The 16830-nt window shown below is 45.3% G+C and overlaps 1 protein-coding gene across 5 annotated transcripts in view; it reads right to left on the reverse strand.

The window, feature by feature from the left end:
* NUP210L (nucleoporin 210 like) overlaps positions 1 to 16830 on the reverse strand; it is a 156118-nt gene that overhangs the window by 13724 nt on the left and 125564 nt on the right. For 3 of the 5 annotated variants that reach the window (XM_063626388.1, XM_063626385.1, XM_063626384.1), the window contains exons 33-36: positions 15077 to 15213; positions 11575 to 11625; positions 7182 to 7308; positions 4136 to 4285 (exon numbers count right to left, since the gene is read on the reverse strand). In XM_063626388.1, the coding sequence (XP_063482458.1) occupies positions 4136 to 4285; positions 7182 to 7308; positions 11575 to 11625; positions 15077 to 15213 (465 nt within the window). The remainder of the gene's footprint in view (positions 1 to 4135; positions 4286 to 7181; positions 7309 to 11574; positions 11626 to 15076; positions 15214 to 16830) is intronic. The other 2 variants (XM_063626389.1, XM_063626387.1) reach the window with 1 other exon arrangement.

A 16830-nucleotide genomic window follows, 5' to 3' on the forward strand; every position in this document is an offset into this window, starting at 1 on the left:
CATGCGCCACCACACCTGGCTAATTTTGTAATTTTAGTAGAGACAGGTTTCTCCACATTGGTAAGGCTGGTCTTGAACTCCCGACCTCAGGTAATCTGCCCACCTCAGTCTCCCAAAGTGTTGGGATTACAGGCATGAGCCACTGCGCTCTGCCCTAATTTTGTATTTTTAGTAAAGACGGGGTTTCTCCATGTTGGTCATGCTGGTCTTGAACTCCCAACCTCAGGTGATCCGCCTGCCTCAGACTCCCAAAGTGTTGGGATTACAGGTGTGAACCACCCCACCTGGCCAAAAACTGCCTTCATTTTTATTTTATTTATTTATTTATTTAGACAGCGTCTTGCTCTGTCACCAAGGCTAGGGTGTAGTGGCATTATCATGGCTCACTGCAGCCTCAACCTCCTGGGCCCAAGTGATTTTATCTTATTTTTGGAAAAAAAAACAAACTAAACCAAAACTAAAACAAACTTCTCTAGGGCCCTATATTGCCTGGAATGTCCTGTTCTCTTCACATCTAGTTCACTCTTAGTAGTACTTCTAAAGGTCATTCCCTCTGTAAAATGTTACTTATTTTTGCCTCTAGGTTTCATGTAGATACTCCTCCTTTCTTTCTGCTTTATTTTTATTTATTTATTTATTTTTCTGTGATGGAGTCTCACTCTTATCGCCCAGGCTGGAGTGAAGTGGCGCGATCTCGGCTCACTGCAACCTCCGCCTCCTGGGTTCAAGCAATTCTCCTGCCTCAGCCTCCCGAGTAGCTGGGACTACAGGCATGTGCCACCACGCCCGGCTAATTTTTGTATTTTTTAGTAGAGATGGGGTTTCACCATGTTGGCCAGGCTGGTCTCAAACTCCTAACCTCGGCTGATCTGCCTGCCTCGGCCTCCCAAACTGCTGGGATTACAGGCGTGAGCCACCGTGCCTGGCCTCTTTCTGCTTTCTTACCATGCCATATATATATATACACATACATACACATACATATATATACACATATACATATATATACACATATACACGTGTGTGTGTATACATATATATGTAAATGTATATGTATACATATAAATGTATACACATATATACATATGTGTGTGTGTATATATATATATATATATATATATATATATTTTTTTTTTTTTTTTTTTTTTGAGATGGAGTTTCACTCTTTGGCCCAGGCTGGAGTGCAGTGGCGTGATCTTAGCTCACTATAACCTCCTTCTTCTATTTCAAGTGATTCTCCTGCCTCAGCCTCCCAAATAGCTGGGATTACAGGCGCCTGCCACTATGCCTGGCTAATTTTTGTATTTTTAGTAGAGACGGGGTTTCACCATGTTAGCCAGGCTGGTCTCAAACTCCTGACCTCAAGTGATCTGCCCGCCTCGGCCTCCCAAAATGCTGGATTACAGGTGTTAGAGACTGCGCCAGGCCTACACATATATTTTTGAGACAGATTTTCGCTCCTGTTGCCCAGGTTGGAGTGCAATGGTGCCATCTTGGCTCACCGCAACCTCCACTTCCTGGGTTCAAATGATTCTCCTGCCTCAGCCTCCCTAGTAGCTGGGATTACAGGCATGTGCCACCACGCTTGGCTAATTTTGTATTTTTAGTAGAGGCCAGGTTTCTCCATGTTGGTGAGGCTGGTCGTGAACTCCTGACCTCAGGTGATCCACCCGCCTCAGCCTCCCAAAGCGCTGGGATTACAGGCGTGAGTCATCGTGCCCAGCCTATATATTTTTTCAATTTATTTATTTATTTATTTATTTATTTCTTGAAACAGAGTCTCACTCTGTTGCCCAGGCTAGAGTGCAGTGGCGCGATCTCGGCTCACTGCAAGCTCCACCTCCCGGGTTCACGCCATTCTCCTGCCTCTGCCTCCTGAGTAGCTGGGACTACAGGCGCCTGCCAACACGCCCGGCTAATTTTTTGTATTTTTTTAGTGGAGACGGAGTTTCACCGTATTAGCCAGGATGGTCTCTCTCTGTCTCCTGACCTCGTGATCTGCCTGCCTCGGCCTCCCAAAGTGCTGGGACCACAGGCGTGAGCCACCGCGCCCAGCCTTATTTATTTATTTTTGAGACGGAGTCTTGCTCTGTTGCCTAGGCTGGAGTGCAGTGGCACGATCTTGGCTCACTGTAACCTCTGCCTCCTGGATTCAAGTGATTCTCCTGCCTCAGCCTCCCAAGTAGCTGGGACTACAGGCGACTGCCACCATGCCTGGCTAATTTTTGTATTTTTAGCAGAGATGGGGTTTCACCGTGTTGGCTAGGCTGGTCTCAAACTACTGACCTCAAGTGATTTGTCCGCCACGACCTCCCAAAGTGCTGGGATAATGAGTGTGAGCCACTGCACCCGGCCTGATTTATTTTTTCATCAATAAATTGAAGTCACAAACATATATGTGTCTACCCTGTAACTCATCACCTGGTAGGGTAACACTAAAAGTTAAAAGCTTTAGGCTGGACATGGTGGTTCATGCCTATAATCCCAGCACTTTGGAAGGCCGAGGTGGATCACTTGAGGCTAAGAGTTTGAGACCAGCCTGAGCAACATAGGGAGACCCTGTCCCTACACAAACAAACAAAATAAATAAAGAAACAAAAATGGCTGGGCACGGTGGCTCACGCCTGTAATCCCAACAACTTTGGGATGCTGAGGCGGGCGGATCACGAGGTCAGGAGTTCGAGACCAGCCTGACCAACATTGTGAAACCCCATCTCTACTAAAAATACAAAAGTTATCTGGGCGTGGTGACACGCGCCTGTAATCCCAGCTACTCAGGAGGCTGAGGCAGGAGAATAGCTTGTAACCGGGAGGCAGAGGTGTAGTGAGCTGAGATCGTGCCACTGCACTCCACTCTGGGAGACAGAGTGAGGCTCCGTCTCAAAAACAAAACAAAACAAAAAAACAAACAAACCAAAAATTACTTTTCTTTGTAACTCCACATCTTCTCCTGCTCTCAGGTATTATAAACAGTTTGCTGAATGAACCTTCCTTCAGTGGTTGCTCATGACCCAAACCATTCAGACTGCCTGATCTAGCATTAGAGGTTCTCTCATGATGAAGCACTACCTTATTTATACCTTACATTTTTTTTTTTTTTTTTTTTGAGATGAAGTCTTGCTCTGTCGCCCAGTCTGGAGTGCATCGGTGTGATTTTGGCTCATTGCAACGTCCATCTCCCGGTTCAGGCAATTCTCCCTGCCTCAGTCTTCCCAATAGTTGGGATTACAGGTGCCTCCCACCACGCCTGGCTAATTTTTGTATTTTTAGTAGAGATGGGGTTTCGTCATGTTGGCCAGGCTGGTCTCCGAAGCCCTGACCTCAGGTGATCCGCCTGCCTCGGCCTCCCAAAGTACTAGGATTACAGGTGTGAGCCACTGCGCCCGGCCCTATACCTTATATTTGATATGAATCCTTTCATTTTTAGATAAGCTGATTTACATAAAGTCATCCTAACATCATGCCTATTTCCACTTTCCACTTGTTAGTCCTATTCTTTTATTTGGAATATCTTTCAATTCAACAAAACATCCAAACACTGTGCTACATGCTGAGAATGAAAGATAAATGAGACACAATGCAGAGCCTCACAGAGTTAATGGGGACTAACAAGAAAATAGTAAATTATAATAGAAAAGCACAGGGTATTCTAGGAGGCATGTGTTAAAACTTTTGAATAGGGCTGGGGGCAGTGGCTTAACACCTGTAATTCCAGCACTTTGGGAGGCTGAGGCAGGAGGATTGCTTGAGGCCAGGAGTTTGAGACCAGCCTGGGCAATATAGGAAGATCATGTCGCTCTTAAAAAAAAAAAAAAAAAAAAAGTCATGATGGCATGTGCCTGTAGTCCTAGCTACTCAGGAAGCTAAGGCAGGGGGATTGCTTGAGTCTAGGAGTTTAAGGTTACAATGAGCTATGATCACACCATTTCACTCCAGCCTTAGGCAACACAGCAAGACCCTGTCTCAAAAAAAAAAAAAAAGAGTTGAATGGGTTGAACAAAAATGTTGCCTGAGAAAGATTCCATAGTTATATATCAGATGAAACTACAGATATAAATGCAATCCAATAAGAATGGGACAATCATACAAATAGATAAACAGAATGGGGAAACCAGATTCAACTGGTGTAACCTACCTTTCTCCATACTGAAATCTGAATGGACATGAAAGATTTTACTTGCTGGAATGTCTAGCAAAGTATTACTGAACTGTACATGGCACAGCATGAGGGTCGCTGGAAGAAGTACTTTTGTAATGGCCAAGGCCTGGTTTGGGGTACAGAATCCTGAAAAGCAGAAAAGAGGTAAATAGCTTTGTCACTAACAAGAATTTGTAAAAAGAGAGACCATTATATGGAGGCAGTTTTGGAGCATAAAAAAACATAAGCAAGAAAGAGGGTCAATTATGGCTGGTTTGCCCACTTCTGCTTCAACAAGGTGAAAGAATAGTGTGAGACCCTCGCATTCTAATTTGTGAATGACTACAGTGGGGCGTCCATTATCAATATCATACATAGGTGGTATCTTTTTTCAAAGACTTTTTGAAAAATCTTTGAGATGAAGTCTTGCTCTGTTGCCCAGTCTGGAGTGCAGTGGTGTGATTTTGGCTCATTGCAACTTCCATCTCCCGGTTCAGGCAATTCTCCCTGGCTCAGTCTCCCCAGTAGTTGGGATGACAGGTGCCTCCCACCACGCCTGGCGTTAGTGGGAGTAAGACAGATTACAGGGAAGTTAGAAATCTATTAAAAATAGGCCAGGCGCGGTGGCTCACACTTGTAATCCCAGCACTTTGGGAGGCTGAGGCAGGCAGATCACCTGAGGTCGGGAGTTCGAGACCAGCCTGACCAACATGGAGAAACCCTGTCTCTACTAAAAATACAAAATTAGCTGGGGGTGGTGGCGCATGCCTGTAATCCCAGCTACTCGGGAGGCTGAGGAAGGAGAATTGCTTGAATTCAGGAGGCAGAAGTTGCAGTGAGCCGAGATTGTGCCACTGCACTCTAGCCTTGGCAACAAGAGTGAAACTCCATCTCAAATAAATAAATAAATAAATAAATAAGTAAAAATAAAGCAGTACAGTTGGGAGGTAGCTTTTAGGTCTAGGAGAATTTGTTTTTCATATACAATATTGTAATACAATTACAATATAATTCAAGCCCTGAGTCCCTAGAACTTCATCACAAGTGGTGCCTTAAGAGGAATCATATAGACAGCAAGAAGTGGACTGTTGTTATCATTGGGTCAGCTGCAATGAGTGGCATTCTTTTTGAAAAATCATTAGCAAAATCAAAGGGACTGATGCATGAGGTGTTTTTGTTTTTTTTTTTGAGACGGAGTCTCGCTCTGTCGCCCAGGCTGGAGTGCAGTGGCGCGATCTCGGCTCACTGCAAGCTCCGCCTCCCAGGTTCACGCCATTCTCCTGCCTCAGCCTCTCCAAGTAGCTGGGACTACAGGCGCCCGCCACCATGCCCGGCTAATTTTTTGTATTTTTAGTAGAGACGGGGTTTCACCGTGGTCTCGATCTCCTGACCTCGTGATCCGCCCGCCTCGGCCTCCCAAAGTGCTGGGATTACAAGCGTGAGCCACCGCGCCCGGCCCTTGCATGAGGTTTCTCAATAAAATAAGTAGTGATTTTAGAAAGATTCTGGGGAATAAAACATCAGTCTGTTGGCCAGGCACAGTGGCTTACACTTGTAATCCCAGCACTTTGGGAGGTCGAGGCGGGCGGATCACCTGAGGTCAGGAGTTTGAGACCAGCCTGGCCAACATGGTGAAACCCTGCCTCTACCAATAATACAAAAGTTAGCTAGGCATGGTGGCGCATGCCTGTAGTCTGCGCTACTCGAGGGGCTGAGGCAGGAGAATTGCTTGAACCCAGAAGGCGGATGTTGCGGTGAGCCGAGATCACGCCACTGCACTCCAGCCTGGGCAACAGAACAAGGCTCCATCTCAAAAATAAAAAAGACAGTCTGTTTATAAAATCATAATTTGGACAACAGTGGGTGAATATGTTATGAAGAAACATTTAGTATTTTTTGTCTATAAAAGAACTTGGGAAATTTTAAAGATAAAATATTATTTACTTATTTATCTATCTTTGTATTTATAATAAAATTAAATAGCTAATTTGAAAAAATATGTTAAATGCTTGAAGGCAAACAGAATTCAAATTCTCTCTTTTTTTTTTTTTTCTTGAGATGGAGTCTTGCTCTGTCGCCCAGAGTGCAGTGGCACGATCTCAGCTGACTGCAACCTCTGTCTCCCGGGTTCAAGCAATTCTCCTGCCTCAGCCTCCCGAGTAGCTGGGATTACAGGCATCTGCCACTGCACCGGGCTAATTTTTGTATTTTTAGTGGAGACAGGGTTTCACCATCTTAGCCAGGCGGGTCTCGAACTCCTGACCTCATGATCCACCCGCCTCGGCTTCCCAAAGTACTGGGATTACAGGTGTGAGCCACCACGCCCAGCCATCTCTATTTTTTATTTTTATTTTTTTTGAGAGATGGGGTCTTGCTTTGTTGCCCAGGCTGGTCTCAAACTCCTGGCCTCAAGCGATCCTCCCACCACAGCCTCCTAAATAATTGGGATTACAGGCATGAGCCACCACTCCAGAGTCCTAAAATCATTATTATTATTTTTTTTTTTGAGATGGAGTCTCACTCCGTCACCCAGGCTGGAGTCCAGTGGTGCGATCTCGGCTCACTGTAACCTCCGCTTCCCAGGTTCAAGCAATTATCTTGCCTCAGCCTCCAAGTAGATGGGATTACAGGCACACGCCACCACACCCAGCTAGTTTTTGTATTTTTAGTAGAGATGGGGTTCACCATGTTGGTCAGGCTGCTCTTGAACTCCTGGTCAGGCTGGTCTTGAACTCCCGACCTCAGGTGATGTGCCTGCCTCGGCCTCCCAAAGTGCTGGGATTACAGGTGTGAGCCACCTCGCCCGGCCTAAAATTTGTATTTTTAAAACTAGAAAGACAATAGTGACTAGGATGAGCCTATTTTAAAACCTTAGTCTAGTCATAATTTCTAAGGTCTCATAGAGCTCTATGATTTATTTGTCAAGATGGAGTCAGTTTTGAAATAAAAAGAAAATCTGGATTACTAATGCGAAGGGATAAATGAATTGAGGGAAAACGAGACAGGTAGGAACAATCACTGAAACCATGAAGAGATTCCTGACCTTTAAGATTGACACCATTTCTGCCAGTGGTGATGAAGAGCTTGAATACAGTTGAATTGAGGGTATTGGTGAGATAAGTCTTGAGGTCATAACTGAGCATTAATCTTGATGATGCATTGACCACCACCTGTCAGCAAATCAAAGGAAAATCTGCACCTAAGTTCCTAGAGAATCTGATTCCTTCCGGATCCACCCCTCATAACTTATTTAACCAAAAGTATCTGTTTCACACAAGTACAAATTCCATCTCATGACCATATATTTGAGAACAACAAAATCTGTTTGCCTTTGAAGACAAAATATCTTTTTTTTTTTGAGTCAGGGTCTTGCTCTGTCACCCAGGCTGGAGTGCAGTGGCATGATCATGGCTGACTGAAGCCTCAAATTCCTAGGCTCAAGCAATCCTCCTGCCTCAGCCTCTAGAGAAGCTGGGACTACACGTATGTGTCACCATGCCTAACCAACGAAAGACGGGGTCGGCCGGGCGCGGTGGCTCACGTCTGTAATCCCAGCACTGGGAGGCCGAGGTGGGTGGATCACCTGAGGTCAAGAGTTCCAGACTGGCCTGACCAACATGGAGAAACCCCGCCTCTACTAAAAAAACACAAAATTAGCCGGGCTTGGTGGTGCATGCCTGTGATCCCAGCTACTCGGGAGGCTGAGGCAGGAGAATCGCTTGAACCTGGGAGGCGGAGGTTGCAGTGAGCCGAGATTGCGCCATTACACTCCAGCCTGGGCAACAAGAGCGAAACTCTGAATCAAAACAACAACAACAACAACAAAAGACGGGGTCTTGGCCAGGCACGGTGGCTGAGAGAGACTCTGGAAGAAAAAAAAAAAAGACGGGGTCTCACTATGTTGCCCCAGGTGGTCTCGAACTCCTGGCTGCAAGCCATCCTTCCACCTTGGCCTCCCAAAGTGCTGAGATTACAGAAATAAACTACCATGCCCAGCCCAAAATAACATTTTTTCTTTTCTTTTTTTTTTTTTTTTTTTTGAGATGGAATCTCGCCCTGTCAGCCAGGCTGGAGCGCAGTGGCACTATCTCGGCTCACTGCAAGCTCCGCCCACTGGGTTCACGCCATTCTCCTGCCTCAGCCTGACGAGTAGCTGGGAATACAGGCGCCTGCCACCACGCCCGGCTAATTTTTTGTATATTTAGTAGAGACGGGGTTTCACCGTGTTAGCCAGGATGGTCTCAATCTCCTGACCTCGTGATCCACCTGCCTCGGCCTCCCAAAGTGCTGGGATTACAGGCGTGAGCCACTGCGCCTGGCCTTAAAATAACATTTTTTCTAGAAGGAAGTCTTGGGTCCAATTATTCCTTCAGACATATCTTCCCTTTGTATGACTCCCTATTAAAATGCCTTTGAGGCCAGGTGCGGTGGCTCACGCATATAATCCCAGCACTCTGGGAGGCTGAGGCGGGTGGATCACTTGAGGTCAGGAGTTTGAGACCAGCCTGGCCAGCATGGCAAAACCCTGCCTCTACTAAAAATACAAAAATTAGCCAGGCATGTTGGAGTGTGCCTGTAATCCCAGCTACCAGGGAGGCTGAGGCAGGAGAATTGCTTGAACTCGGGAGGCGGAGTCTGCAGTGAGCCAAGATTGTGCCATTGCACTCCAGCCTGGGCGACAGAGTGAGACTCCATCTCAAAAAAACAAAACAAAACAAAGAAAAACAAAAACACACACACACACAAACATAAAACAACTGCAACTTTCTTTAGGACATTTTCTCTTTGTCTCTAGTTGCATATAATCTCAATTTTTTCTGAAACTTCAAAGTACATTGTTTTTTCTCAAGAATACTTGTACTGTTCTGCCTTATATTGTAAGTTTTGTTTGTTTGTTTGTTTTGAGATGGAGTCTTGCTCTGTCACCCAGGCTACAGTGCACTGGCGCAATTTTGGCTCATTGCAGCCTCTGCCTCCCGGATTCCAGCAGTTCTCCTGCTTCAGCCTCCCAAGTAGCTGGGATTGCAGGCATGTGCCACCACACCTGGCTGATTTTTGTATCTTTAGTAGAGACAGGATTTCACCATGTTGGCCAGGCTGGTCTTGAACTCCTGATCTCAAGTGATCCACTGACCTCGGCCTCTAAAAGTGCTGGGACTTAATCCCAGCACTTTGGGAGGCCGAGGCGGGCGGATCCCGAGGTCGGGAGATCGAGACCACGGTGAAACCCTGTCTCTACTAAAAATACAAAAAAAAATTAGCCGGGCGTGGTGGTGGGCGCCTGTAGTCCCAGCTACTCGGAGAGGCTGAGGCAGGAGAATGGCGTGAACCCGGGAGGCGGAGCTTGCAGTGAGCCAAGATTGCGCCACTGCACTCCAGCCTGGGCGAGAGAGCAAGACTCCGTCTCACAAAAAAAAAAAAAAGTGCTGGGATTACAGGTGTGAGCCACCATGCCCAGCCCTTAATATTTTAAATTTAAATGCAATATACTCTACATTCTCCTTAGTATTACCACAGGTTTTTTAAATTCAAGAACCTTAAAACCCAAGTTAGTTACATTAATAGCTTAATAAAGAAAGGAATTTTGTCTTTTTCATATTTGTATTTCTGGAGGCCAGCACAATGCCTGACACTTAATAGGCTTTAATGAGTATCTGCTAATTAGTGAATAATTAAATGAGGATTCTACGAAGTACACAAATTAGAATAGGAGTGACCTTTTGACTTCCCTGTAGCATCTAACACCACAACCATTTCCTCCTTTGCCTTCTATGACACTGTTTCTCTTTGCTTTTCTGATTCCTAATCCCTTCTCGGTCTCTTTCTCTAGTACTCTTTTCATGCTACCTCTGTCCTTGAACCTCTTATCTGCTTATGATACAAGTTCCTTTTTGGATGTTATCCAAATTTTCCCTCTCTACCCTTATTAATTTTGTATTGAAGTTACCCTGATTTATTTATTAGTCTTCAAACACGACATGTACTTTTATTTGCCTATTGTAATTATTTGTGCCATGTATGTAATTGTTTATGTCACCACTAGACTATGAGCTCCTTAAAAGAAGGCACCAGATACCATGTGCACACATATTGAGTAACTTACTCATCTATAAAGTTGGGGCCGGGTGCAGCGACTCACATCTGTAATCCCAGCACTTTGGGAGGCTGAGGCAGGCAGATCATTTGAGGCCAGGAGTTTGGCACCAGCCTGGCCAACATGGCAAAACCCTGTCTCTACTAAAAATACAAAAATTAGCTGGGTGTGGTAGCACACCTGTAGTCCTAGCTACTTGGGAGGCTGAGGCACGAGAATTGCTTGAACCTGGAAGGTGGAGGTTGCAGTGACCAGAGATTGTGCCACTGCACTCCAGCCTGGGCAACAGAGTGAGATGCTGTTATAAAAATAAATAAATAAATAAAACAAAGTTGGGAAAATACTTTTTTTTCTTCAACTTTTATTTTAAGTTCCAGGGTACATGTGCAGGATGTGCAGGTTTGTTACATAAGTTAATGTGTGCCATGGTGGTTTGCTGCATAGATCAACCTATCACCCAGGTATTAAGCCCAGCATCCATTAGTTATTCTTCCTGATGCTCTCCCTCCCTCCATGCCCCATATATTTACTTTGCAGAGTTAAAAGTGATACAGTTAAAAGTGATAGGTGTACTGGATGTTAAAAAAAAAAAGACTGGGCTAGATGTGGTGGCACATACCTGTAATCCCAGCACTTCAGGAGGCTGAGGCAGGTAGAACACTTGAGCCCAGGAGTTCGAGATCAGCCTGGGCAACAGGGTGAAACCCCGTCTATCCAAAAATACAAAAAATTGGCTGGGCACAGTGGCTCATGCCTGTAATCTCAGCACTTTCGGAGGCTGAGGTGGGCAGCTCACTTGAGGTCAGGAGTTTGAGACAAGCCTGGCCAAAATGGTGAAACCCTGTCACTACTAAAATACAAAAATTAGCTGGGTGTGGTGGTAGGTGCCTGTAATCCCAGCTACTTGGGAGGCTGAGGTAGGAGAATTGCTTGAATCCAGGAGGCAAAGGTTGCAGTGAGCTGAGATTCAGCCACTATATTCCAGCTTGGGCGACAGAGTGAGACTCTGTCTCAAAACACACACACACACACACAAACACACACACACTCACACACACAAACACACACACACCGCAAAATTAGCCGAGTGTGGTGCTGTGCACCTGTGGTCCCAGCTACTCGAGAGACTGAGGTGGGAGGATCACTTGAGCCTAGGAGGTGGAGGCTGCAGTGATCTGAGATCACACCACTACACTCTAGCTTGGGTGACAGAGCAAGACCCTGTCTCAAATAAATAAGTAAATAAATAAATAAATAAATATAAATAAAAAAATAGATGGCCAGGTGCAGTGGCTCATGCCTATAATCCTAGCATTTTGGGAGGCTGAGGCAGAAAGATTACCTGAATCCAGGAGTTTGAGACCAGCCTGGACAATATAGCGAGACCCTGTGTCTGCAAAAAAATAAAAATAATTAGCCAGGTATGCTGGCACACACTTGTGGTCCTGCTACTTTGGAGGCTGAGGCAGGAGGATGGCTTGAACCCAGGAGTTTGAGGCTGCAGTGAGCCATGATTGCATCATTGTATTCCAGCCTGGGCAACAGTGAGACACTGTCTCTTAAAAAAAAAGATGAGAAGTGCCAAGCCCATAGTAGATACACAAAAAGTTATGCTACCATGTTTGAGGAATGAAAAAAGAGGAACAAAGAAGTGCTTTGGGCAAAGAGGAAGGAGACATTACATATATTTAAGAAGGGAATAGAAAATATTTCATTAAAAAAATCCCTTTACTTGTTTACCTATCTCACCCACTCAAGAATACTACTCCCTCCAGCAATCCTCTGACTTACATCAAATTTTCTGTTTCCACTGATTCATTCCCAATCCACTATTTCTCTCATTAAAAAAAAAAATCCACAAAACAAACTCTTAACCCCAACTTCTTAAAAGAGCTTTCTATATTCTCTGTCTCCAAGTCCTTTTCTCCAATTCTCCAATCAAACATTCATTCAGGTCACTCTGTCTGGGCGCAGTGCTCACACCTATAATCCCAGCACTTTGGGAGGCCGAGGCAGGCCTATCACTTGGGCTCAGGAGTTCGAGACCAGCCTGGGCAACATGGTGAAACGTCATCTCTATCAAAAATATAAAACAAAACAAAACGAAATGAAAAAATTAGCTGGGCATGGTGGCATGCACCTGTAGTCCCAGCTACTAGGGAGGCTGCAGTGGGAGGATAGCTTGAGCCCAGGAAGCAGAGGTTGCAGTGAGCTGAGATCACACCACTGCATTTCAGCCTGGGCAACAGGGCGATACTCCATCTCAAAAAAAAAAAAAAGCCTGGGTGCTGTGGCAGCTCATGCCTATAATCCCAGCAATTTGGGAGGCCGAGGCAGGCAGATCACATGAGGCCAGTAGTTCGAGACCAGCCTGGCCAACATGGTGAAACCCTGTCTCTACTAAAAATACAAAAATTAGCCAGGGGTAGTGGCACGTGCCTGTAATCCCAGCTACTCAGGAGGCTGAGGCACGAGAATTGCTTGAACTCGGGAGGCAGATGTTGCAGTGAGCCAAGATTAAGCCATTAGGCTGGGCGCGGTGGCTCACGCTTGTAATCCCAGCACTTTGGGAGGCCGAGGCGGGCGGATCACGAGGTCAGGAGATCGAGACCACGGTGAAACCCCGTCTCTACTAAAAAGACAAAAAATTAGCCGGGCGTGGTGGCGGGCGCCTGTAGTCCCAGCTACTCGGAGAGGCTGAGGCAGGAGAATGGCGTGAACCCGGGAAGCGGAGCTTGCAATGAGCCGAGATTGCGCCACTGCACTCCAGCCTGGGTGACAGAGCAAGACTCCGTCTCAAAAAAAAAAAAAAAAAAAAAAAAAAAGATTAAGCCATTGTTCTCCAACCTGGGCAACAAAGCAAGATTCTGTCTCCAACAACAACAACAAAAAAAGTGGGGGGGCGGGCTCAGGTCACTTTGCTGAAGCTACTCAACAAAGTCACTAGCACCAGTCTCCATACTGCAAAAACAATCAGTCATTTCTCAATTTTCAGCTTAACCCATTAATAGTAATGATAGTTGATCACTCCCTCTTTCCTTGAATACTTGCTTCACTTGCCTTCCAGGATACCCATATCTCTAGGTTTTCCTCCTATTTCACTGGTTGTTTCTTTTTTTCTTTTTTTTTTTGAGACAGAGTCTCACTCTGTTGCCCCGGCTGGAGTGCAGTGGCGTGATCTCAGCTCACTGCAACCTCTGCCTCCTGGGTTCAAGCGATTCTCCTATCTCAGCCTCCCGAGTAGCTGGGATTACAGGTGTGTGCCACCACGCCCAGCTAATTTTTGTATTTTTAGTAGAGACGGGGTTTCACCATGTTGGTCAGGCTGGGTCTTGAACTTCTGACCTTGTGATCCACCTGTCTTGGCCTCCCAAAGTGCTGGGATTAGAGGCGTGAGCCACGGCGCCAAGCCTGGTTGTTTCTTTTTTTTTTTTTTTTTTTGAGACGGAGTCTTGCTCTGTCGCCCAGGCTGGAGTGCAGTGGCACGATCTTGGCTCACTGCAAGCTCCGCCTCCCGGGTTCACGCCATTCTCCTGCCTCAGCCTCTCCGAGTAGCTGGGACTACAGGCGCCCGCCACCACGCCCGGCTAATTTTTTTGTATTTTTAGTAGAGACGGGGTTTCACCGTGGTCTCGATCTCCTGACCTCGTGATCTGCCTGCCTCGGCCTCCCAAAGTGCTGGGATTACAAGCGTGAGCCACCGCGCCCGGCCACCTGGTTGTTTCTTATAAGTCTTTCTTATTGTTTCTTATTGGTTCTTCTCTCAGAGCTCCCTTTTTCCCTTTGTTTCTTTCTTTTTCTATTTGCCACTAATCAAAAGGCAATCAGAACTCTTAAGATTGAAGTGCTCCCAGAACTTAATACTTAGATCTTTTTCCTATTTTTTTTTTTTTTTTTTTTGAGAGCAACTCTCACTCCGTTGCCCAGGCTGGAGTACAGTGGCTTGATGTCAGCTCACTGAAACCTCCACCTCCCAGGTTGAAGAGATTCTCATGCTTCAGCATCCTGAGTAGCTGGGACTACAGATGTGAGCCACCAGGCCCAGCTAATTTTTGTATTTTTAGTAGTGATGGGGTTTCACCATGTTGGCCAGGCTGGGCTCGAACTCCTGACCTCAGGTGATCCTCCCACTTTGGCTTCCCAAAGTGCTGGAATTACAAATGTGAGCCACTGTGCCTGGCCTTTTTTCTATTTTACATTCATTCTTTTGGTGATCTAATGGCCTTAAATATCTCTATTCCAGTGACTTCCAGACTTTTATATCCAGCAACCTCAACATATCCAGTTGACATTTAATAGACATATCCAATTTTACATATCCAAAGCTGACTGTTTTTCCCTCCAAAACTGTTCCACCTGCAGTATTCCCCATTTCAGTTGACAGTAATGCTGTCCTTTCAGCTGTTCAACCAAAAACCTGAATCATTCTGGATTTTCTTATGTTCTAGATATAATCTGTGAGGAAACTCTATTGGCTCTGCCTATAAAATATAACTAGAATCTGATCAACTTCTTATCACCTCCTCTGTCACCATCCTGATCTGCCAACATATGTCACCTGGATTACCGTAGTAGACTCCCAAATGGTCTTTCAACTTCTACCCTGGCGTCTACTGTCTAGTGCCAACCAGTACCCACAGTGATCTCTTAAAACACAGGTAGTCATTCTGCTGGTTAAGAATCCTAAGCACTGTTTGGCTTTGTGTTCCAATAAAGTTTGCTGGCTGGCTTTATATCTGTTTTATGAGTGTATTTCCTTTCCTAGGATGTATTTTCTCTATGCATATCCTCATATGTGGCAATAGTCACCCTAGTCTCTTAAACTGTGATACAGTTATGTTTACCTCTCGAAATGTTTTCACTACTCCTGGGATGTCATGAAAAATCATTGCAGTCCCCGGACTCCTGGCCACTCCTACTCCAGTGACAATGTCTGTCTGTAGAATATTGTCGGCAGAAATCATCCATATCCCAGGTTCACCTAGGAAAAGACAAGAGAAAGCACTTGGCTGAAGCCTTTGATATAAATCACTCTAGACTTATTCATACTACAAATCAGCAAATTTTTCAAGCATGCAGATATCTCTTCCCAGGAGAAACAGCCAGCTTTGAAGATAACTGTTTTCTCAGTGTGGGGCTCCTCTTCATATATCATGCCAGCAAAATAAAGAATCATAAGAGCTACTTAGTTGGAGAATGTAACTGTTCTCCTTAGGAAAAAGAAAAGCTCTTTTTACATACAGGGATAACTTTCTGAATAAATTTTGTTTAGAAGCTGCTAAGGACAAATTTGCTTTGAGCTACTAATTGATGACAGCAAGAAGACTGCAAAAAAGTGACTACTGGCAAGAGAAAGGATTTGTTTATTTTGGCTTAAGTCTAAAGATGGCCGAGGAATGCCAAAAACTGGGTTAGAGTTTGTACTTAGCCTGCAGGACTACTGATCCTGGCATATGGCTCTTTCCTTCATCATATGATGAAGCCTCCCAAAATTCCAGATTGGAAGACTATGGGACAATCCTGTCAAAAATCTAGCTAAAAGGAGTAAAAAATAGGCCGGGCACGGTAGCTCACATCTGTAATCCCAGCACTTTTGGAGGCCGAGGCTGGAGGATCACCTGAGGTCAGGAGTTTGAGACCAGCCTGACCAACATGGTGAAACCCCATCCTGCTAAAAATACAAAAATTAGCCAGGTATGGTGGCGCATGCCTCTAGTTCCAGCTACTTGAGAGGCTGAGGCAATAGAACCACTTGAACCCAGAAGGCGGAGGTTGAAGTGAGCCAAGATCACACCTTTGCACTCCAGCCTGGGTGATAAGAGTGAAACTCTGTCTCAAAAAAACAAACAAACAAACAAACAAACAAAAAGAGACGGTAAAAAATACTCTGCTTCATTGACAAGGGATTTATAATCCGGGGATTGTAACTCATTGTCAACCTTAAAGTAGGTTTAGCTCATTGGTCCTGGATTGCATGTTGGTAGTGGTTGTTTGCAAATCAGCTGTTATAGCATTGGGGGATTCAGCTGTATAGAGCCCCTTTGTATCAAGGTCCAAAATATGTATTAATGTTAAAGTCAGGTCAAATATTTACATCACTTTACCTAAACATATATATCCATAGTTACCAGAAGAGGCTGCAAAGCCAAAGCCATACATTACTACAAGCAGGTTTTACTTGGATGTATACATCCAGGCAGTGTACACCATTTTGGGATATGATATTTGGAAACCCAAAGAATTCACACTCATTTCCTAACCAAAGACTGATTTCCTTTTCTTTTTTTTGAGACACAGCCTGTTATCCAGGCTGGAGTGCAGTAACGCACTCATAGCTTACTGCAGCCTTGATCTCCTGGGCTCATGCAATCTTCCCACCTCAGCCTCCCAATAGTTGGGACCAGAGGCATATGCCACCACACCGGGATAATTTAACTATTATTATTATTATTATTTTTGAGACAGAGTCTCGCTCCATCACCCAGGCTGGAGTGCAGTGGTGTGATCTTGGCTCACTGTAACCTCTGCCTCCTGGGTTCAAGCAATTCTCCTGCCTCGGCCTCCCAAGTAGCTGGGACTACAGGCACGTGCCATCATG

This window comes from Symphalangus syndactylus, chromosome 12, assembly GCF_028878055.3.
Source record: "Symphalangus syndactylus isolate Jambi chromosome 12, NHGRI_mSymSyn1-v2.1_pri, whole genome shotgun sequence".
In the NCBI taxonomy this organism is placed as follows: Eukaryota; Metazoa; Chordata; class Mammalia; order Primates; family Hylobatidae; genus Symphalangus; species Symphalangus syndactylus.